A 23,600-nucleotide genomic window follows, 5' to 3' on the forward strand; every position below is an offset into this window, starting at 1 on the left:
ATCTGAAATTCTTGTGGCTTTGTTCTTTGCATCTAAATCTTCAAATTTCCTGTATTTGTCTATTTTCTGGCTGCATCAGTGATGGCAGCTTCAGTTTGGGCTTGTTCATGGTGTTGCCAAACACCTACAAGTAACAAAGAGGAACAAACATGTAGGAACAAGGCAAGGAGGAAGAAAGTTTATTTTAAAAGGCTAAATAATATATAGGGAGCTAAAAATGAGTCATGTGATGTCCTTTCCTTTGCAGAGAACCTCAGTGGGTCTGAAATGCCCCCAGTCCCTGGAGAAAACTCAGTTTCCTGTGAGAATCTAACCGGGTATAAGGAGGGAACATCCAGAAGAGGCTGCAATGACGAGGTGGCCCCATGATGGCAGCAGAGGGTGAGTAACACGACAGCAAAAGCTTCTGGGGGCTGGAAGCACATGAACCGGGCAATCTGGTGCACCAAACGCCGGGGTTTGCCAGGCAGAGAGGGAAAAAGTGATGGGGTAGAAAACTGTGTGGCCATGCCCAGCACAGCTGCAACACAATGCAGGTGACAGCCACGAGCTTAATGCAGCTCCTGAGCTCCCTAATAAGGAAGCTATGAACCATGAAAAGAAACCTCAAACTTTTGGAAGCTGAAATTTATACCTGAATAAACAGGAGCCCAAAGCAAATCCCCAGTCCTGAAACAACATCTGATTGTGTTTTAACTAGAATTCACATTAAACCTTCATCAGGAGACATTATGGAAGCAGGAGTGATAAACAGGTCTGCTTAACAGTATCAGCTGAATGGAGCCTTGTGAATCTGCACCTTGCTTTTTCCCCTTCTCCATTTGTGTGAGCATTCAAAGTGGGAGAGGAGATTCCCCAGCCTGTGTGCAACAGAAATAAAGTGTGATTAAATCATCCATCTATCACTGTCATCTAAACCATCATCTCTGTGCAGCATCATTGCAGAGGAAAACTCCCCATCATTGACTAAGAACAAGGGAAAACAACATCACTGCCCTCATCTGATCCCTGCTCCTTGAACAGTTGTCACACCCAAAGCTGCAAAAAGTCAGATCCTTGCCACCAACTGCCAGTGACTTACCTGTTCAGGGGACATAACACCTTTTTAGAGGGTATATAGCAAAGTGCACCAAAGAGGTGACACTAAGGAGCACTGAGGCTGTGCATCAACACTTCTTGAAGAGGACAGGGACACACAGCCAAGGGAGAAGGGGTCTGTGAGCTCTGAGGCCACCCCTGAGCAGGACATGAGCTGCCCTAAGGACATTGCCAGGTATAAAGCCACCAGGATCTTGGTGCAGTCACTTCTGCTTAGGCTTGACACCGACTGACATGCGCAACGTGGAGAGACCTGTGGGGAGCTGCATTAAGTAAATCCAGGTTCAAGGGCTATTCACAGCAGCCACACTGTTGGCTGCGAACACCCTTGTGCATGGCAGTGAGCACAGGTTATGAAACAGAGCAGTCATCCCCAGTTTGACAGCAAGACCCTGCATTAAAGGATACTTACTGGCTAGTGCACACAAGCTGACCCATTCCAAAGGCATCAAAGCTAAGAACAGCAGAGAAGGTCTTTTTATTCCCCTTTACAGTGGCAGGGAGTCACAAAACCTGCAGTGTGAAATGCAGCATCTTATAACCATGTTAAATGCATTAACCCCAAATCTGGCAATGTTTAAGGAAAGCACATGAGCCTGCATTGGAGGAAAAGACAGAAGGAAGTGCATTTGGAAGAAGAGAAGGTTTCATCATAAAGCTGGACATCCTGACCCCACACCACATGAAGGATGCAGGCAGGGTCTCAAAACCAGCACACAGAGCTTGGGGGGGTGTCATTCTGGGTTTTGAAGGGGAGAAACTCTCCTTCACACTGCAAAGAAGCTAATACAGGGGAGCAGAAAAGCCTCTGGCTGTAGGAGCAGTGTGGATGCAGTCAGACCCCACCTCCTGGATAAATGGATAAATGGATAAAATGGCTTTACTGGATAAATGCTGCTACAGTGTCATGTAGACACTGTTGCTCCTGCCTGGACCAGGAAAGCCCATGCAGCCTTTGGGGACGCTGTTTATCCAGGGCAACCCATCCCAGGCAGCATCTCTTGCCAGCTTGTTCACAGTCCAGACCCTAGCTGTGCTACTGCAGCAACTCAGGCTCTGCTGGGACTGCTCTTCTTCATTGAAACACCCCGGTTGGCCAAAACACACATCCCAAAATATTTCTACAGCTTCTGCACTGCTCTCATTGGGGTCTGTGGCCTCAAAGCTAAGTGCACAGGGTCAACACAGGCTGAGAAAGGTGGGGAAGGACCACCTCATCCACCCCACACACATCCAGCAATGCTGTCACAAGTCCTGTTGAAGCTGTCTAGGTGCACTGAGCTTTGAGGAACCCAGGCACAAGCTGTGACCCCATCCAGTGGTGGCCCCTGCTGATGACATGGGAGTTTATTGAGGGCAGATGGTGCCAGGAACTGAATGGCTAAATCCTTCCTACGTAAAATACCCTTTAATCAGCTTAGGGAGTGTTCAGGAACTTCTACCTCCCCCATTCTTTTTTTACCTTCCTTAACCTGTGTGTGTGTGAGTCCATGTGTGTGGTGGGGATTTTCTCTTGTACATTTACAGGTGAGTCTTTCCCACGTCAAGGAGCTGATCATGATGCTGCTGTCTCCTGAGAGCACACTGGAGTCATTTTCCAGCATCACTCCCAGGTCTGTAAGAGAAAGGATCCTAATTGGTATAAGGGGATTGGAGGATTTAGAGTTCTAAATGCTCCTTTCTTGCACAGGATGGTTTCAGGAGTGGTTTTAATCTTTACCACCTGATTTGGTAATTCTGGCTGTGAAAGAGAAGAGAGGGATGGGAGGAAGGGGTGAGTGGGACAGATGTAGAGGGCCCTGGGAGAGGAAGGGAGAAGGAAAATCACAGTCCTATATGGTTGTGGGACCATAGAAAAACACCCAGCTGGCTCCCAAGCCCCAGGGTGGACTCAGCTACTATTCCCAAACCCTGAACAGGGTAGGAAACAATCCTTGTTATGGAATAAACCCAGTGTCAAGGAAACATGTCAACCCCTCATGGTGTTCCTAATCTCCATCTAAACCTCCCCTGGTGTAGCTTGAGGCCACTTGTCCCATCCCTTGTTCCTTGGGAGCAGAGCCCAGCCCCCTCCTGGCTCCATCCTCCTGTCAGGCAATTGCAGGGAGTGATAAGGTCACCCGTGAGCCTTCTCTTCTCCAGACTGAACCCCCTGGGTCCCTCAGCCATTCCCCATCACACTTGGGCTCCAGGCCCTGCACCAGCTCTGTTGCTCTTTGAGGCTACATGGCAGCATCTGATTCAGCGAGGGGCAAACTACTCTAAGCAAAGGTGGTGTCTGGATCCAGGATGTATGTGGCTCACTCTCAATCTGCCTGTGCAGCTCTTGAGGTGGGGGGTGTGCTTAGACTGCCTCTGTCTCTCCTCTGCTTTACTTGGCTGGGCAGCAGAGTCCAAGAAGGCCGTGCTTTGCTGCAGCATATGGCACCTTTCTGGATTTGCACCAGTTTAAAAAGAAAGTTAAAATGTGGGAGCCAAAAACATAAGATGTCACCTTCACTTGCTCTGGAGTCTAGAGGGAAGGTGCTGGACATGCCAGCTAGCTCCATGTTTGGCAACATTACCCAGGGGCAAGGACATCCAAACCTTTGTGTTAGGAGCTCTGGGCTGTGCTACAGCAGACCTCAGCCAATTTAATCCAAGCTGGATCTGCTTCCAGCCAAATCCTTGGGTGAAATCTGCAGTAAACACCAGAATCTTCTTTTCAAAGAAGAGATTAAGGAAAATATTTGGTGTTTGGCTCCCACTGGAAAAATAAAAAGCTTAAAACATTTTGCTAAGAAATGGGAAGAGAAAAGGGAAAAGTGCCCCATTGGTGCACGGATGGTACCTTGGGCGCTGGCACAGCGCCTTGGCTGTCCATGGGATGGAATGAGGCACTTAGGAAGCAAGCCAGAACATCTTTCACCCCATGTTCTGGATCGGAATGGGTGCTAGGCCAGAGGGTTCCCCAAGGGTGCTGGGCTGCCTCTCTAGAGATGCTGTGCCTGGAGATGCTGGGGCTGAGTCAGGCTCATCCTGCAGATGCTGCCCCCTGTGCAGACACACCTGCAACAAGCAGGAGACAGTCTTGAATGTGGAAGGGTTGCTGTGAGGCACTTCCCTCCTGCAAGGAAATCTTCTTCCCTGCTGTGGAAAGGACACTAGGGAGAAATAAGGGTTGGGTTTGCCACGGCTGGCACTGCGACTGGAAAAGCAAAAGGCAGCTGCAGGGAACAGTCTAGTTTTCAGAGGAAGGGGGAATTCCGGTTTTCCAACCTATGTGTATGTACTGTGGTTGTCTCCATCACCAAGGAAGCAAAGAGAGCTTTATAAAGACCTGCAAAGACAAACTGCCACCCCCATCAATTACTTGCTGCTTTTTTACACCCTTTGGGCCTTCTTCTAAATCTCCTTTGAGGACTATGAGGGAGCTGAGGCACTGGCACAGGGTGCCCAGCGAAGCTGTGGCTGCCCCATCCCTGGCAGTGCTCAAGGCCAGGTTGGACACAGGGGCTTGGAGCAAGCTGCTCCAGTGGAAGGGGTCCCTGCCCATGGCAGGGGTTGGAGCTGGAGGAGCTTTAAGCTCCCTTCCAACCAAACCAGTCTGTGAGTCTGTGATATGATTCTATGACTGCCAAAGTGGGTACACGCTGCCCGTCCCCAGGTAGACTCCACAGTGTGGTGGATGGAACAGATACCACTGCAGGGACATGATGGGACAGGACACGAGGCTTCCTCCCCAGGAGTGCTCTGCCCACCCATGCCCTCCTGGCCCAGCATTGCTTCTGCCCAGCCAGAATCCACCTTGTACCTTAAATGGAAGAGCTCCAAGTGCCTCCTGTCCCCAGCAGAGCTCTGCGCTGCTGCTCCCGGTGCATGTGGCCTTATCACAGCTCTAATTGGCATCAGCGCCTGTAATCTCAGCCTCCAGCTGTTTGCTGGGTCTGGGAAGAAGAGAAAGCACTTCAGAGGATTAGTTTTAATTATAAGAATGCCAGGGACTGTAGCCAGGCTCTGTGTGTGTCCAGGCTCTGTGTTCAGGGTCTGTGGCCAGGCTCTATGTTCAGGCTCTGTGTGTGTCCAGGCTCTATGTGTGTCTAGGCATGGTGTCCATGTCCAGGCTCTGTGGGTGTTCAGGCTCTGTGTGTGCCCAGGCTCTGTGTGTGCCCAGGCTCAGTGTCCAGGCTCTGTGCCTAGGCTCTGTGTTTAGGGTCAGTGTCCAGGGTCAGTGTTCAGGCTGTGTGTCCAGGCTCTGCATCCATATCCAGGCTCAGTGGCCAGGCTCTGTGCCCAGGCTGACAGGCTCGCCCAGCTGTTCCAGGTGTGCAGTGCCAGCAATGAAACAGCAGCTCCTGACAGCTACACAACTGCTGGCTTCATTTTGGCTGCATCCGTCTTTGGACTTTGTCAGGGACCTGAAAGAACATCCCTTCCAGGTGAGCAAGAACAGGCTTTGTGGAGATGGGGGTGGAAGGAGATGTACTCATCAGTGCTTGCTGCTCACAGGCATGCCCTTCCCTGCCCATGCTGCTTTCCCCTTCTCCTCCTCCTCAGGAGGTTTCTCATAACAAGTGGCTCTAATAAGCTCATTGAGGCTTTAAAACCAGTAGGAGCTCTTGAAGTATATTAATTTGATTTGCCCTATGACACAAACCCTCAGATTTCACCAGATTACCCCTGTGTGAGATCAATTATGTGGCTTAGTCTGAAACCTCAGAAACATCTACTGTTGTCTCGAAGCTGAGACAGAAAATCCAGCCATTTTCCCTGTAGTTCCATAGCCACAGCTAATCACCATCCCAAATGCATTAGCTTTTACATCTTACATGGATTTATCATAACTTGCCAGAATGTTAAATGTCAAAAGATCTATTTGGTGAGTACATAAATCCCTGCAGCTTATTGGAGGGGGCTCAAGAAAGCCTGAAAAGCCAGGAGAGCTTTGCTATCCTCTCCCTCTCCTGCAAAGGTTAACCTGAAAGGCAGGATGCTGCTCTGTCTCTTTTCTGGGAAGTACATTGCAGAGTGTAAAGCAGGATGGCTTTGCTGCAGATGATATTTTTCACAGAGAATTGCTCAGCTAAATATAACAAATAAAAGGAACACGACTGGCCTTAAAAGCTCTTGATTTTCCTCCCTTTGTTCCGAGCCTCAAGATAGCCCCTGTGATCTGTTGCCCAGGTATCAGGGTACTATTCAACAGTTGACTTTAAGCTGAAACTCTGGCAGGTAATTTTGTTCTCTTTTTCTATTTAAAAATCCAGTGCCTCAACTGCGAGAAACTACAGATAAAAGCTCCACATCTCTGGGACTCTGACAGGTATCACAACTCACAACCTTCCTGATCCTTTGAACTGGCTCGGGTCTGAATCCTCCATTAATTCATCCTTGTGGAGTCTCTGTGGAGCTCCTGGCTCCTTGGCTGGCTGCTGGGGACCAGCTCCCTGAAAAGGCAGATCCCCCACTGCTGTGTGAAGAAATGGGTGTTTTCCTGGTGCTGCCATGGGCTGCTCTCTGGCAGCTGAGTTTGGAGGCGGCTGGAGGGCAATGACGGTGACATTGGCTTTGCATGCCAGAGGCACAGAAGGAAGGCAGAGGCCCTAAGAGGTATTGGGTACCAGTCTCATTTCCCCTTATTTGACAAGCAGTGACATGGGATTACACAGAGACTCCATCCCTAGTGTATGGACAGCGTTGTCTCTAGGATGGCTGGGGGACCAATCTGATCGGTTTATGAAGGGGGCACCATTTTGCATAAGGCTGAGGTGCTGCTGTTCATACCTTGTGTCCTTCATGGCACGTCCTTAGGACAGAATAAACCAATTTTTCCTGTCAAAAAAAGCAGCTATGGGTGGCTTTACCAGCCTCTTCCCCCTTCTCTGAGCCAGCAGCCTGTCACACTGTGACAGGGGAACCAGGACACTGCAAGCTGCACACCCAAGCAAAACAGGGCTGTTCAAAACCACTGACCATATCACTCTCCAAAGGTGCTCTTAAGCACTCACTGTCCATCACTTTGACTTATAACCCTTCTTGCTTTCCACAAGGGTGAGCAATGACTGTCATTTGTCATCTGTTTTTGCTCGCAGTGACATGAGATCCACTACCTGAAGGGGGCTACAAGGATGCTGGAGACAGACTCTTCATCAGGAACTGAAGTGGCAGGACAAGGGGTGATGGGTTCCAACTGAAACAGGGGAAGTTCAGGTTAGAGCTAAGGCAGAAGCTCTTCCCTGTGAGGGTGCTGAGGCACTGGCACAGGGTGCCCAGAGAAGCTGTGGCTGCCCCATCCCTGGCAGTGTTCTAGGCAAGGTTGGACACAGGGGCTTGGAGCAGGCTGCTCTAGTGGAAGGTATCCCTGCCCGTGGAAGGGGGCTGGAGCTGGTTAAGCTTAAAGTCCTTTCCAATCCAAGCCATTCCATGATTCTGATTATATGACCTTCAGATATGCTGATGTATCACCAAATTTTCTGTCTTCTGACAGTTACTCTTACCCAAGAAAGGATTGTGTCTGGTGCTTATACCCGCCAACAGGAAAAAAAGGTGCTTTTCTGTTAACCTTTGCTCTCCAGGACTCACTGCTCCCCTGCAGATGCTGTGACACAGCAGATCCAAACCAGTCAGCCCATGCAGGATGTGGTTTCCAACCCCTGTGTCTGCCAAGGGATGTGCTGTGGGCAGAGTGGCAGCAGGCACAGGGGGGAGCCGTGGGCCTCAGTGATGGTGAGCAAGGCTTAGTGCAGCCTCTGAGTGAGCAGTGGAAGAGCCACCCTAATTACTGCTCTGCATAGCTGCTTGGGTTTGGACATCAAACGCCTTATTTCACATTAGTTTAATCTACTCCTGGATTAAACTAGTTTAGGATTAAAGCACTGCTAGACTGGAATAAGGGCTTCCACACTGAGAATTAAAAGAGTCATTCTGCACTAACCCACAGGGAAAATCAAGATAATGAATAGAAATTAACTGCTAAAGTGGATTACATACAAGGCATTAATCCCTGTGGGAAGGCAGCCTGCAGTTACGGCCCCATCCTGTTCTCTTTACTGCTCAGGTAGTTTAGAAACAAATAGACTAAGGATATTCTGACCACGCAGGGTTTCAGTGCCATTTCATTAATGCACTCTAGGGCCTTCTTTAGCTAATTTGAGTTGATTTCTTGGAGTAAAAGGGCTCTTGTAAGAGTGGTTCTGCTGTACCAGCTCACTGAGTGAAGGCTGTGACAGCAGAGAGTGCCAGCAGTGACATTCTAGTGACCAGCCACCAGACCTGAAAGGTGTGATGTGACCAGGTGATAGAAACCACTGGGCACACTCAGACTCTCACAACATACGGGTTTAAAAAACACTATGGGGGTAGTTTTGTCTCAGTTCACTGCACTGGATAATACAGATCTTCCTTGTCTGAACTCCACAGCAGATGAGGACACTCCAGATGTGGTCTTCCCAACCTGAGGGATGTGCAGCCATGCTTGTGCCCGCAACACAAACTGTTCTCAACGGAATGTAGAAACACAGGCAGAGCCGAAGGCGAGAGTTCCCATTCCAGTGCTGTTTGGAGAAAGACCTGGTCTCACTCAGAGGAATGGAGGGAAATGTGCTGTTTTTTACCACTCACAGAGCGACTGACCACTGCTTTGAGGTGTGAACTGCCAAATATGGATCACCAACCCACTGCTGCTGTACCTGGAGAAGGGTAGCAAATCAAAGAAGAAATCTTAGCTGTGTCAGTGCACAGCTGTCCCTCTTCCTCCTGCTCAAGAGGCAACATAAAGCCTAATCCTGGGAGAAGGAGACTCCTTCACTGCAGGAGGCAGCTGGGGTAAACTGGGCAGTGAAGGGCAAGGCGTTAATCCCCGGGGTTCTCTCGGTAAAGCCCGGACTGCCAGCACTCACCTGGGCCACCGGAGGAGCTGGGCTACAAGCGGGGATCGGTCCACGGAGAGCATCCTCAAGGGCTGGACGCGCCACCTCCACAACGTGTCCGTCACCTCCGGGCCGGAGCGGGTGGGGATCCCCCGGGGCTCGGCGGAGGGAGCGGGACCGGCCCCCCGGGAGCCGCCCCCCCTCTCCGCCTCCCCGTAAGCCGCTTGGTGACCCAGTTGGGAGCGCGGGGGCCGGAGGCTCCTCCCCGCTCCGCGGAAAGTTTGGTGCGGGCCGGCGGAGCGCGGCGAGAGGCGGCGGCAGCTGCGGGGCTGAGCCGGGCGCCCGCGGCCGGGGGCGCTCCCATGCGCCGGGCTGCCGGGGCCGCGCCGGGGCCGCGCCATGGTCAACGGCAGTGCCGGGGCCGCGTCCTGCACCGGCACCGCGCCCTGCAACGGCACCGCGCTGCCGCCGGCCCCGCCACCGCCGGCCGCCGGGCACAACATCGCCGCCCTGGTGCTGGGCATCGTCCTCATCCTGCTCATCGTGGGAGGCAACGGGCTCGTCTGCCTCAGCGTCTGCACGGAGCGGGCGCTGAAGACCACCACCAACTACTTCATCGTCAGCCTCGCCGTCGCCGACCTGCTGCTCGCCCTGCTCGTCCTGCCCCTCTATGTCTACTCCGAGGTGAGCACCGGGGTGGAAGGGTACCGGTGGGACTGGGGATCCTGAAAGTTACAGGGCTGCGGGGCGGGATCGGCAAGAGACCAAGTATTGAGGGTTAAAGCCCATCTCCCTTTTGCTCCCACCTCCATCCCTCCGGATCGGGGGTGCCATCGCTGCTGCTCAGCCCCTCGGGAAACCAGCCCTGCTCCGCTGCAGGGACATTGGTGGCGCTTTCAAACCGCCGCGGCTTTTTCCTCCGAGTCCCTCATGGCATCTCGGCTGTCAGCATCGCAAACCACTGCAGGACAGCGAGCGGTGGCGGTGGCAGCGGCAGCGGCAGCCGGCGCCGTGCAAGTTCGGGGGCTCCCCCGTCTTCCTGTCGGACCGTTGCCGAGCTGCAAATGCCCCGAGTGGAGATGCCGTGGGAGGGTCTCCCCGGGCCGGGTCAGCAGCTTTGGGGAGCCCTTGTGTTGCCATCAGCAAGTGGTTAGAAAGGGAGAAAGCTCGTGTGCTGGGCTGTCTGGCATAAGGTGAGCCGGTTTTGGTGGTAATCATAGAATAGAATCATAGAATAGGTTGGAAGGGGACCTCAAGGATCATCTGGTCCAACCTTTCATGGCAAAAGCACAGTCTAGGTGAGGTTGACCATAAGGGACACCTTTAGCCAGGAGTCAGGTTCCCATGTTGAGTTGACAGGGGGAAGAGGTCTTTTTAGAGAGATAAGTGGGATCTATCACTTTATATCAAGGTGCTTTTGGTTAGGTTGCTGCAGGGCTCCTCCTGGCAGGTTCTATGGTTTGCACATGTCTGACCCTGCATGTGCTGGAGCCACCGTGGGGGACTTTGGGTCAAGTTTTCTGTTCACCTCCAAGACTGGACAGCTGAGGGGAAGAACACCAGGAGCTCTGGAGGCTGAGTGGTTTTGGATCTCTTTGTGTCTCTGTAACAGGGAGAGAAATGTTTACTGCCAGGGGATTGAGGATGCCTTTGATTGTGGGGGGCTTTGTTGGATGGGGGTGAGGAGCCTCACTAGAGCCTGACCATTAGCACCAGCCATTATCTCCTTCCCTGTTCCAGTGGATAAAAACATCACAAGCCAAAATAGCAGGGATTTGTACCTATCCATGTGGAAGAAAGAGCAGGCCTCTTCTTTCCAGATGTGGGGAGAGTCAGGACACAACCTTGTGCATGGTGAGCAGCCCCAGAAAGCTTTAGTCTGATGAGCCTTGCATTTTCTGATAGCCACATGAGTTGCAAGGTGGTGGCTTAATGCTTCATCGGGGAGTGAAAAGGGCTGGCCGCATGAGTGAGACCAAATGGTGTTCCCATCCTTGGAGGCAAACACAAGAGCACACCAGCAGTGTTTGGTAGCATCTCCCTTCTCTCCCATGGCAGGGCTGCTGCTCAACACCTCACAGGGGTGGGGCTATACTTAAGCAAGGCAGGCTGAGGATTAGGGCTTAGGGTGCTTTTAGCCTCTACCTGGTCCTAGGACTTTGCAGGACACTGTGACCTCTCTGAAGACAGGTATTCTGGAGGGACAGGCTCATCTGGGGACCATACCAGGAACCAATGAAGAACAGGAGCATTAGATTCCCTTCTTTCCACCACACTGAGAGGAACCCCCTCTGTGCTCTTTGGTTGTGGTGGGTTTGCTCTTTCATAATCTCTCTGGTTTTGGTGGCTGGAAAGTCCCTGCCTTCATCCTTCTTCACAGCTGCTTTTGCTAACTTGGATCTCCTTTTTCTCCTTGCTCTTTCTGTTGTCTCTCCATGCTTGCAGCTCCTGTTTCTATGGGCAGCCATGCACTTTACTGTGGTTTTCTCTTGCCTACAAGCTTGAGCTTTGCTGGCATCTTAAAATGCAGTTTTATATGCTCTGAGGTACCTTTGAAAATGCTTCCGCTTGGGCATCAGCACTGTGGGGCTTTCCTTGACTACCACAGACATCCCACAGATTCTGATGCTCAGGCAATGGGTGCCCAGCCCTGCCTTAGAACCTAAGAAATATGCTAAGAGGAAGTGAGAGTAACCATTGAGGCAGTGCCAGGGGATGGAATTCTTGTGGAGTTTAGGTTTTCGTTCTTTGGAGGCAAATCAAAACCAGAATCAGATGCTTGATAGGGGCTGTAGTGGTTGCTGCTATTTAAAACTAGCTGGAATTCAACCCCTATCACTGCATGTAGCCACTGACAATGTAGCATGGCCAGTCCTGAACGTTCAGTTCAGGCTTTGTTCTTGGTGTGGGATTTTTCCTCGGGAGTTGTTTTTAACTTCAGTGCGCTCCTGACAGAGCAAAAGTGACTTTGAGGGCTATTGGAAAACTTGAGAACCAGGTGGGAGGGTGTTTTTTTGTTGAACAGGAACAGAACAATGAACCCTGGCCACTTCTTTCATTCTGCAGGAGATGCTCGTTTGTCTTGTGCTTTCTTCCTGTAAGAAGGCTTCTTGTGTTAGGTGTTTGGAACCATCCGTCCCAGCCAGGGCTTTAGAAAATAGCTGGAGAGATTTAACCTTTGAGGTGAGATCTGACATCCCCACAGATCAACAGATCTCCCACAAGCTTCGGAGAGGATGGGATTCCTTCCTGTGAGATGTGAGTTATCCTTTGCTGCTGTTCACAGAAGCTGGAACACAGTGTGAGAGGCCTTGATCTTGGCTGGTATTTCTAGTTGTTAAAAAAGGTGGTTGTGATGCTTTAGCTGCAGTGGTTGTCACCTATTCGCCTTTTGTACTTCTGAAAGAGCCAGCCTAACTTCCTGTCGCAAATAAACTCTTAGTCCATGGGGAGGATTCAGAAGTCTTGGCTGTAGGAAGCCAAATTGTGTCAGTTCTCCCTGGATGCCCCTTATTTGTGCCTGCAGGGTTGGAGGATTGCTGGAAGCAGGTGCTAGACAAGGGGAAAATTGGTCTGCGTGGTCACGACTCTTTCTTTTCTGATCTGTTTCACAACCACTGCAGCCTCAGAGGGAACCAGAGCTTGGCAGAAGGGCAGGAAATGGGGCGAGCTAATGCAAACCTTCCCTGGTCCTGTCCTCTCCGGTGCAGCTCAGGGAGAAGCACCACAGTGTGCAGTGGTGTTCTCTGATGATGAGCAGGAGATGGTGTCTCTTACTCTTGGCCAGTCATGGTCCCACAGCCAGTATAAAAAAGGACAGTCCTTGGCTCAGAGAACTTTGGAACTAAACTGAGTGACCTGAGGCTCTGAGTCTCCAGGCATGCAGGAAAGCCTGTAGACCTCTCCTCCCCACAGACCAGCCTCTGCTATGTGGGATGAACATTTTTGCCTGATTTCTGCCCTGGCCTAAATCTCTCTCTAGTGCTCCCTGTGCATCGCTGGGAGTTCTTCAGGCTGTATTTATTTCCTCATTACTTTGTCCTGCCAAATTATCTACCTGAGCAGCTCGAGGTAATGCTTTGGACCTTAATGAGAAAGTGCTAAAACTGCTGTCACAAAGCTGGTCTTCCATAAACCCAAATGTTGCTGTCACTTGTCAGTTCTGATCCTTCACAACCAGGAAGCACCCTATGGATGCGAAGGAAGAAGCATCAGCTTTCCACTGGCTTAAAGCATCAGTTTCCAAACTGAGCCTGTTGACATGGACTCCTGACAGGGCAGTGTTTGCAGCCAGTTTCTCTCTAGAACTACACATCTTTAAAGAAAACCAGATGAACTCACTGTCTGGAGTGTTGGCTTGGATGGAGGTGGATGAGTGCTGTTTGCCATGTCAGCTACTGCTGACATGCACATGCACTGGAAGTCATACACCAACTGACAGTGTGGTGATGCAGATGTGTCCAGCACCCTCCGCTGATCTTGTTCAGACACAGAACAGGGACATGTTCTAGTGCTTGCCGGTTGTTGATCACCACACACCAGGCTGCCCTGATGTGCAGAAGGTGCTTCTCTTCCAACTTGCTTGGGAATCTCAAGTCTTAGCAGTATGACAGGAAGAGGTAAAAATCCATGGAGAAAGTAGACTGCTTTCTACAGCAGCCTTGTCTTTCTGAGGAGAGTGTGTAGTGCTCTCCTAGCAATCCATCCGGTGTCAGTAAGGCAAGAATGATGGGAAGGAAGGGGGAAAGAGGTAGCCGGGGGCACTCTCAGCTGTGCGCAGTAGTTCCCCAGGAGCAAAGCCCTGCCTTTGTGTGAAGAGATTCCAGGAGAAGATACCAGAGCCAGCACTGACAATGAGGGTTACCATTCCCCTGAGGCAGTGAGGACACATGAGAAAGCAGAGCTGCAAGTACTGTGGAGGTACTGCAGAATCTCCTTGGGCTCTAAGTGGCTTTGCCACTAGAAATCTGCAGGGAGGGAGCTGCATGACTCCAAAGGCTTGTCTGTGTTTAACTGCTTCCTCTGCCCAAAGACTTCTTGACAATGGCAGGAGCCAGAGCCACAGCTTATCTAGTCCTCATTAACTGGGGGCATTCCCAGCAGATGTCAGGCTGAGCAACTTCCACTCTTGTACTCACTGCAGAGCATCCCTCCTACCTGCCTCGCTCACACACTGCTCCTCTGATCCGTTCTCCTTAATCCACACTGGTTTCCTGAGCTAACAAACACATCTGATCCAGGAGCTGGTGCCAGGAGCTGGGTAAGGCAGCATTACATAAACATCTTTGCCACTAAGATCTGTGTGAGCATGAAAAAGAGGAAATGGTTTCCGCAATGCTTACCCAGCTCCTTCCACAGGTTGGGGAGGATGGGCCTTTCCAGCAGTCACTCCACCTCACACATCCCCAGGGCTGTAGAGCAGCCAGTACTATTACACAGGCTGTGTTCTCAGGGTGATGCTGTTCTGCATAAAACTTTCTGGGTGTCGCTTGTACCACTGGTATCAAAAGGGATCTTTGAAGCATCTCATGTGTATGTGTGCCTGTGATGCAGTTCTTCTTTTGAGAGACCAGAGTTCTACCCTCCTCCAGATTTCCTGCGGCTCTGTGAGTGCATGTCATCCCTTCTGTGGCAGTGTTCAAGATTACTCATTCCCAAATCTTACAGCTTTAGTGGGAAGAGATGTTCCTGTAGGCCTGACTGGTGCCTGAGCCACAGTCTCTGCACACAGTACTGGGAGGTGATACTGACCAGTGCTAAGGATTCTATTTGCAGTGACCAGTAATTGTGGGGAGGTGTCTTAGAATTTTGGGGCTTCATGTTTCAGATGGATGATCAGACTTACTTCTCACTCTGAAAACCCTTGACTTCAATGCTTTAAGCCAAGAAAGGATGTTAGAGCAGACATGAGGCCACCTTTGTCTTGTGTCCCACTCCCTCACCTTCCTCTCCCCTTGCAGCTTCATTGTGTCCTCTGGAGAATGCAGAAGTCATCACAGCTCATGACAGGCCCAGCGTCAGCTCCTTGTGGGCATTTGGACAGTTCTTTGACTACTGCTGAACTGTGTTCCCTTGCAAGTGCATTACTCTTCTGATTGGTGCTGTAACCTTCTCAGCAGGCCTGGGCTCCCAAGGCTAGCACTTCTAGTCTCTCTGTGTGATGTGTTTGCGCCATATCCTCGCTAAGGGCGGGCAGGTGCTTGTTTGGAAATTCAGCTGGGCAGCTCCTCATTCACTTTGAGGCTGCTGTTGCTGGTGTATCTGTATCTGTCTTATCACCACCAAAGACTAGAGGATGTCTTTGTGCCCTCTGCTTCTTTGTGAGCCTGTTTGCAGGGCTGGCAAGAGGGGCAGGTATGAAGCTGCCGTGTGGTACTGTGCAGACACATGTGACAGAACTGAGACAAGAGCTGTTGTCATCAGTAATAAGACTAAACCCTTTGGCCCTGTCCTGGTTCATGCCCTCAGGAGCACTGGTGGTGTAAGAGTTCTTCAGGAAACAGGCTAGTTTGCAAGAAGGCAGATTTTTGTCCTGGGTATCAGCTGGGTTTAGGGATAGGGACATCAAAATGACCTGACTGGGAAGGCAGCCTGCAAGGGTGCTTGAGAAGTTAAGTCCCATCTCCTGCCATCCACTGTCCTACATAATATTTTCCATAACCTCTTTGTATTCAATTATACACTGGTTTGTGTTGGAAGAGACCTTAAAGCTCATCCAGTTCCAATCCCCTGCCATGGGCAGGGATACCTTCCACTAGAGCAGCTTGCTCCAAGCCTCGTCAAACCCGGCCTTGAGCACTTCTTTGTCAGAAGCAGTTGGAGTTGTTCCTCCTCTGCACATCGTGGTTGAACCAGAACCTAAGTGCCATTTGTAATGAGATACTGGTATCACGTAAGAGACCACAGTGGCTGCATGTGAGCTTACTGACGTTGCCAGCCCCGGTTGGATGAAGAAGCAGCCAGTCTGCACCTGGAATGTCTCTGGGAAAGAGGCTTGTGTCTGCAGCAGTGACCATTATCACCTTCCTATAAACCCTCCTTGTCTGCTATGGAACATTGAGCTACTGGCAGAGCATGACCCTCCCTGCCCATACGGTTTTCCATCCTCTTCCAAGAAGTCCTGCCTCAAGGTTTTGAGGGTGGTGGCCAATGCCCTCCCCCATGTGAGGCTCAGCCAGAGCTGTGTAGAGCGTACCACCAGCCTTAGAAGCAATGCAGCAGGTAGGCTGGCTTGGGGGGTTACATTGGAGCTCTTGGGAGCTCTGTTCTGTTTTGCTAGTGGAGGTCCTTTGCCTCCAGATCATGTCTTGCTGTGCAGCTCGCTGTGTCCTCTGAACAGCAGCGCCACTGATGAGCATCACTGGAGGGAAACAAGGGGCCTTGTGCTGAAAAAGCAGGGAACCCAAAAGTGCCACTGGAACTGAAGTCCCTCTGGAGCACATCTTACAGGTGGCTTGAGCTGTTTATGGTCCCTAAAGCTCTACACTGTGTACCTCGATGGGCTAATCTTCTCCTGTGATTAGGTACCTCTCAATCACATGGCCCTGCAAAGCCAGCTATGCCTCTAATCCAAAGTCACTCGCCCATCCAAGAGGTTCTTGGCACATTTTGCAGTCAAGAAACATGGTACAACAGGAAGTCCTCGCCCAGCATGGTCCACCCCCCAGTCAGTGCTGAGGGTTGGTGAGGAAAGGGAAGGGTTTAAAGCATTTCCTAAGAGCCCAACGTGAATCTCTCGGCAAAGGCTGTGTCCTCTGGAGGTGCTGCAACCCAACAGCTCTTGTCCTTTTCAGAACCAATCAGTTCCCCAAAATCACAAGGTTTTGGAAACTGTAGCCCAGAATCAGATTTGACCTTGGCAGGATCCCAGTTAAACTTGGCAACAACTTGGGGGTTGGTTTTTCTGATTCAGCTCCCAGATTCACTTTGGGGTGGCTGATCCATGCTGCACAAAGCATTCAGGTCTGAATCCAGCCCTTCCCAGGAGGTTCAGGCTACCTCTCAAGGAGATGGCTGTATAAAAATAGCCAGTTTCTTCAGAGTCTCCTTTGGCTTTGCAGCTCCACTAATCATAATCCTGTGCGTGACATCATTACTGCCTGGTATTAATCCTGGCAGAGCTGTTCTGGCAGGGGCAGGGGGTTCTGCTCCTGCCCAGCATTACGTGGCTGTGTTCCTTATGCCAGGATGGTTAAAACCAGAACCTGCTGTTTAGCATCTCTACATGAACAAATCCACACTCTCAGTGGTTGCATGGCATCAGTAAAGTTAGACTATGCAGGAACTGGGTGACTGTTACTTTAGGTTTGCTTTGGGGAGAGCCTGGGGAGTAGCAGTGTGGTAGGTGTGGAAGTGCCTGGCTCACTCTGGGGTCCCCTGGCTGTGTGCCTGGGGGAGTGGGGCTGCTCAGGGCATGTGCTCTCGGTTCACTTACCAGTCTTGGTCATGTAACCTGTGTGTAAGTGCTGGGAGGTGCCACTTGTGTTTCTGGGTGCCTTTCTTTCATCTTCCTTAGCCTAAACTAAAGCCCTTTCCCCTACTTCACCTGGTTTAGAACCAAACACAGTGACGGATTAATTATTTCTCTTTTCTCTTCTTGACATCATCCCATCACTCCTCACTTGGCACTGGCACATTGTAGAACTCTCCCCACCCTTGGCACCTCCTCTGCTGTCCCCATGCAAGGTGCTGGGCTTATTCCTCACCCTCTTAAGATGCTGGATTGGGCTTTTGTAGCTTTCCCTTTCACTTCTTAGCAACAGCTTCCCCAGGATGGTCAAAGTTGGTCCCAAAGTGTGTATGATAGAGCTAACCCAGGGATGTGGTGGAATGGCAGCTCTGTCTCCAGGGGATGTGCACAGCTTCAGGTGCGCTTCCTGAAAGTTCATGTGCCACAGAGCAGCTCCACACGCACAGCTGCAGTATTGATGTTCTAAAGAGGAATTCATAGTATATAATAATATGTTATATATGGTTTATGTACTTTACTATGTATTACCATAATATAGGCTGTATTAATACATAGACATTATTTACATATCATATAACCATGGAATGGTTTGGGTTGGAAGGGAGCTCAAAGCTCACCCAGTTCCAACTCCTGCCCCGGGCAGGGACCCCTTCCACTGGAGCAGCTTGCTCCAAGCCCCTGTGTCCAACCTGGCCTTGAGCACTGCCAGGGATGGGGCAGCCACAGCTTCTCTGGGCACCCTGTGCCAGTGCCTCACCATATGTTCTACCTTATATTTTTATATGTTCTATAATACAATGATCCCTCTATGTATATATGTCCTATATTTATATATTAATGCACTGTATAATACATAATTGGTTGGACAGAGCCTTGGGTGGCATGGTTTAGTGTGGGGGGTTGGAACTGGATGATCTTAAGGTCCTTTCCAACCCTAACTATTCTATGATTCTATGATAATATTAATTGATTGATAAATTATAGGGATTAAAATATAGGTATATCAAATAGAAGAAAATCCCTGGGATGCATATATATTTATATATATATATACACATATTTTTATACAACACCTTGCATATGCATAAAAATATATAAGTTATATACATTGCAAGTAGCAATATATTTGTTATAATATTTATTACTACAGTAATATATAATAGTAAGAGTATATGTACAGTACATATAGTGTTTGATGTTTTGCAAAGTTCCAGGGACATTTTGTATGCAATCTAATTTCTAATTATAAATACATTAACTTTAAAATGTATTTATAAATACATATATATGTATATATATTATATATATATGTTATATATGTTATATATATATATATATATGTATTTGTACAGGCCAAGGGGAATGGCTTTAACCTGCCAGAGGGGAGACTGAGATGAGCTCTTAGGCAGAAGCTCTTAGAATCATAGAATCATAGAATAGTTGGGGTTGGAAAGGACCTCAAGATCATCCAGTTCCAACCCCCTGCCATGGGCAGGGACACCTCACACTAAACCATCCCACCCAAGGCTTCATCCAACCTGGCCTTGAACACCGCCAGGGATGGAGCACTCACAACCTCCCTGGGCAACCGATTCCAGTGCCTCAGCACCCAAACAGGAAAGAATTTCCTCCTCTCCCTGTGAGGGTGCTGGGGCGCTGGCGCAGGGTGCCCACAAGAGCTTGAGTGTTTCTTGCTGAGCTCAAGTTCTCCTCAGTGTTCCCTGCCGGTGCCCTCACTTTGTGTCCTGCTCCTCACAGCAGCAGCAGCCGGGCCCAGGACCCCGTTACAGCAGACACAGGCAGCTCTGTTGTGCCTGGAGCTGAGTGGGTTGGACAACAACTTCATCAGTGCCTGCAGCCCTCACACAGAGCGTGGGATCAGAGCTGTGTCTGAGTCTGACACGGGAATGAGGGAGCCTTCCCTCCTCTGAGCTGCTGAACTGGGGTGGAGGGGGCTGAGCTTGAGCCGAGCAGGGTTTTGAGCCCCTCTTAATGTCAGGGGAAGACAAAAGCAGCTTCTCTTGTACTAACGTTAGAATTCTGATCAAGGAGCTGTTGATGGTCTCGTCCAGGAGGCAGTTTCCTGGTACAAGGAAAGGAAGGTGACATTTAGTGCTTTTTATCCTGGGCTCCTGGAGCTCATCCTTGTATTCCCGTTGCCAACAGCTATTCCATTCAGAGCACCCTGCTGAGCCAACATTCCTGTCTCATAGGCTGGTAGTGATAAAGCACAAACCCTTGGGCATTTCCTGGCTTTGCTGGGTTTCTTCTGAGGATTATTTGGGACACAGAAGTGTAGATTTTTAACTTAATACCTTTTATATGGCAAAGCCCACATTTGTAATGCAGACCAACAGCAGCTGGTCCTGTCCTCTCACCGGCAGCACTTCTTTACCCTGGGTGCCTGTGACTGGAGAGCAGAACACTCTGCTCAGTGTCTGACTGCCTTGAACAGTCTGGCCTTGGGCTTAGTGGGACAGACCCGAACAGTTGTGTAGCACACTGGAACTACTCACGTCGGCTGCAAACAGGGTCTTGGAGCAGCTGGTGCATGATAGAGCTCTGCTCTGTCCCTTGTTGAGGAGCCTCTCCTTGCGTCTTCAGTGACCTGTGGCTAGCAGGGCTGTGTAGGGAATGCTGAGCCCTGCATTACTGGGGGGGGATTTTAGGGTGGAATTTGAGGAGCTTGGGGTTTTGAGCCCTCTGGCTCCCCTTAATGGGCCTCTGCACCCTCAGTGTGCAGTGTGTGTCTATTTAGTGTCCCACTAGCTTGGCAGTGCCGGTGTGCAGCTCAATTCTGCAGCCAGGACAGGACCACAATGTCCCAGGCAAGCTGCGAGCCCTGGTGTGGAGTTAATCCCGTGTGCTGCTGCTTTGCTGGGCAGGGATGGTCATGCCAGGGGCAGGACCGCTCCAGGGCAGGCTGCTCACCTGGAGGGGAGTGTGAGTGGTGGAGGTGCCCAGGCATGGAGCTGTTTCATGGCATTTTCACCCAGTGGGACGTGGCATCTGCTGATCCCGGGCATCTTTTCAGTTCCAGGGAGGTGTGTGGTCCCTCAGCACGGTGCTGTGCGATGCTCTGATGACCATGGACGTGATGCTGTGCACGGCCTCCATCTTCAACCTCTGTGCTATCAGCGTGGATCGGTAAGTGCCTTCCTCCTCCTCCTCCTCACGCCAGAGGAGGGAGTGCTGAGTCCTGGCACCAAGCTGCTTCCCCACAGACCCCATGCTCTGCCCTTCCGTCCTCCCCCATCACCACCTTTGTGTCCATCAGTATCCTTGCACAATGACACGATAAGGGCAGAGCTGCCCCTTTGGGTGCTCTTCTGAGTGGGTGAGTGGTTGTAGCCCAGGCCTCGGAGCTGTAGGTGAATTAAGCAGGGGGAAAGGGCAGTGGCAAGAGGTTTAGGACTCACGTTTCCAGTGGTGGCCCCACCATAGTGGGACTGACTCACCCGGGGCCTGTGTTGGCAGGTTTATCGCTGTTTCAGTCCCCCTGAACTACAACCGGCGACAGATCGACCTGCGGCAGTTGATCCTCATATCCACCACCTGGATCTTCGCCTTTGCTGTCGCATCCCCTGTCATATTTGGCCTCAACAACGTCCCAAACCGGGACCCCAGCTTGTGTCAGCTGGAGGATGACAACTACATCGTGTACTCCTCCATCTGCTCCTTCTTCATCCCGTGCCCCGTTATGCTGGTGCTCTACTGCGCCATGTTCCAAGGACTCAAGCGCTGGGAAGAAGCCCGGAAGGCCAAGCTCAGGGGCGGCATCTACGGCGCCAACAGGAAGCTCTATCACCCCGGAACCTTCATTGCGAGCGAGCAGACCAGGCTGGAGCCAGACGAGTGCAACCCCTACGCCCTCTCCAGCCATCCCGGGGACTGTGGGATGAGCAATGGGATCCAGACTGTCTCCTACCCCCACCTCAAGTACCCACACCCGGGACACAGTCGGAAGCAGGCCAAGATCAACGGCCGGGAGCGGAAGGCCATGCGGGTGCTGCCTGTCGTTGTTGGTGAGGAGCAGTTGGGGATGGCTGGGCAGGGCAGGGCAGGGGATTCCCTACACATCCAGTAGGACTTGTTTGAACCTGGTGAAGCCAACACACTCAGCCTCCCCTAGCAGGAGCCATATGGCCTCAGGATGCTGAGGACTGGGCTTTGTCCTTGCTGGAGCGGGTGCTGGTGAGACAAGAGCCACCTTCCTCTTGTTCCACCTCCCCAGTGCCCGGGTCCTCCTCCCTCTTCCTCACACACACTTGTCTTGACACCCACCCACCCTCCCCTTGTCCCTGTGCCCGGTTGTGGCATCTGCCATACCCATTGCTCATCATCAGGGACTGATTACCCAGGGAAAAATGTCAGTATCAGGGATGTCAGCAAACACGTTTCCTGGGACAGAGCAGGAGCACCTACAGCGTTTGTAACCTAACCTCTTATTCAAGGTAAACCTGTGCCTCTTGGCAGCTTAAATGCAAATCCAAACTCATCCATAACTCAGACTTTGCACCAAGGTTTAGGACAAGCAAGACATCCTTGTCTGGGTGTAAGCACAGCTCTCTGCATCAGCCCATCTGCTGCTTTTGCCTCGGGGCCGTCTGAGCTCCCTCCCTTCTTGTTTAGCCCAGGCTTGTGTTAAACCAACCCCTTTTTTTGTTAAGATTATCCCTTTTGCGTTAAATTCACCCCTTTTTAACATTCACTGCCCTTCCGCAGGTGCTTTCCTCTTCTGCTGGACTCCTTTCTTCGTGGTCCACATCACCAAGGCTCTCTGCAAGTCCTGTGCTGTTCCCACTCAAGTCACCAGCACCGTCACCTGGCTGGGTTATGTCAACAGCGCCCTCAACCCCATCATCTACACCGTGTTCAACGCCGAGTTCAGGAACTTCTTCCACAAGGTTTTGCACCTCTTCTGCTGAGCCCCCCGGGGCAGGGCTGGGCCGGGGGGGGGTGTGGGGGGGGGTTTGTATAGTTCATTAAAGTTCTATTTCTGCCTAAGGGCTGCTGTCTTTGCTGGGGGGGCAGGAGGGAGAGGTGAAGGCTGTGCATTCCCAGCTGGTTACAACAAGGAGTTACAGGTGAGTACTCCTGGATACAGCTCTGATACTTGTTTAACACTTGGTGCTTGGTGTAAGCAGCAGAGGGAGGGCAGGGCTGGGCCTGGCTTTTAGTTGAGGTGTTTGGGCTGGGCTCGCCTTCTCTGAGCCAGCACTAAAGAAGTGACTCAGCCCTGTCCCACCGTGGTGCCTGGAGCTGGGAGAGCTTTGATCCTGGTGGCTGCTCTGGCCTGGAGAGTCACAGATGGGTCCCTGCACAGGACAACAAACCAGCCTCCATCCCCTGCGACACAGGGAGTGACAAACCAGCCTCCATCCCCTGGGACACGGAGTGACAAACCAGCCTCCATCCCCTGCGACACAGGGAGCAACAAACCAGCCTCCATCCCCTGCGACACAGGGAGTGACAAACCAGCCTCCATCCCCTGCGACACAGGGAGCAACAAACCAGCCTCCATCCCCTGGGACAGAGGGAGTGACAAACCAGCCTCCATCCCCTGGGACACGGAGTGACAAACCAGCCTACATCCCCTGGGACAGAGGGAGTGACAAACCAGCCTCCATCCCCTGGGACACAGGGAGTGACAAACCAGCCTCCATCCCCTGGGACACGGAGTGACAAACCAGCCTCCATCCCCTGGGACACAGGGAGCGACAAACCAGCCTCCATCCCCTGGGACACAGGGAGTGACAAACCAGTCTCCATCCCCTGGGACACAGGGAGCGACAAACCAGCCTCCATCCCCTGGGACACGGAGTGACAAACCAGCCTCCATCCCCTGCGACACAAGGAGCATCACATAATGACACCTGTGAGCCCCACGCAGGAAGGAACAGACTCATCAGAAGCCGCTGCTGTAAGACTGGTGTTTTCCATCTCATCTTTCTCTGTTATTAACCTTCCTGTGACTCCGGATAGGATTTGTGGTGCTGGATTGGGCCACTCTGATTCAGGCGGACCCCTCCTGGACCAACCAGTACCAGACAGGAGTGAATAACCAACAGAAGTGACCCCTGACACCCCCCCTCCCCAGCAGTGTGCGGGGCTCCTCCAGCCAGGGCATAATCCTGAACCACAAGTGCCGGTGCCTGATTTGCCTGAACTACTAAAGCAGCACA

The 23,600-nt window shown here is 51.4% G+C and overlaps 1 protein-coding gene and 1 long non-coding RNA gene across 4 annotated transcripts in view; both read left to right on the forward strand.

The window, feature by feature from the left end:
- LOC136017784 (uncharacterized) overlaps positions 1–6,413 on the forward strand; it is an 18,165-nt gene extending 11,752 nt beyond the window's left edge. For 2 of the 3 annotated variants that reach the window (XR_010614079.1, XR_010614081.1), the window contains exons 3-4: positions 248–2,711; positions 6,345–6,413. This is a non-coding gene — a long non-coding RNA (uncharacterized LOC136017784). The remainder of the gene's footprint in view (positions 1–247; positions 2,712–6,344) is intronic. The other variant, XR_010614080.1, reaches the window with a different exon arrangement.
- Positions 6,414–9,317: 2,904 nt separating this feature from the next.
- DRD4 (dopamine receptor D4) lies at positions 9,318–22,379 on the forward strand. The gene is made up of 4 exons (XM_065686384.1): positions 9,318–9,629; positions 20,450–20,562; positions 20,893–21,440; positions 22,141–22,379. Exons 1-4 carry the CDS (start codon positions 9,345–9,347, stop codon positions 22,341–22,343), a joined length of 1,149 nt encoding a protein of 382 aa, XP_065542456.1. The 5' UTR covers positions 9,318–9,344; the 3' UTR covers positions 22,344–22,379.
- The last annotated feature ends 1,221 nt before the right edge of the window (positions 22,380–23,600 follow it).

This window comes from Lathamus discolor, chromosome 6 (genome assembly GCF_037157495.1).
Source record: "Lathamus discolor isolate bLatDis1 chromosome 6, bLatDis1.hap1, whole genome shotgun sequence".
Taxonomy (NCBI): Eukaryota; Metazoa; Chordata; class Aves; order Psittaciformes; family Psittacidae; genus Lathamus; species Lathamus discolor.

Excerpts from the sequence above, each read along its gene's own strand:
- DRD4 (XM_065686384.1), top strand. The coding sequence starts at position 9,345 with ATGGTCAACGGCAGTGCCGGGGCCGCGTCCTGCACCGGCACCGCGCCC. Across the intron at positions 20,563-20,892 it reads TGTGCTATCAGCGTGGATCG|GTTTATCGCTGTTTCAGTCC; the intron begins GTAAGTGCCTTC and ends CTGTGTTGGCAG. Across the intron at positions 21,441-22,140 it reads GGTGCTGCCTGTCGTTGTTG|GTGCTTTCCTCTTCTGCTGG; the intron begins GTGAGGAGCAGT and ends GCCCTTCCGCAG.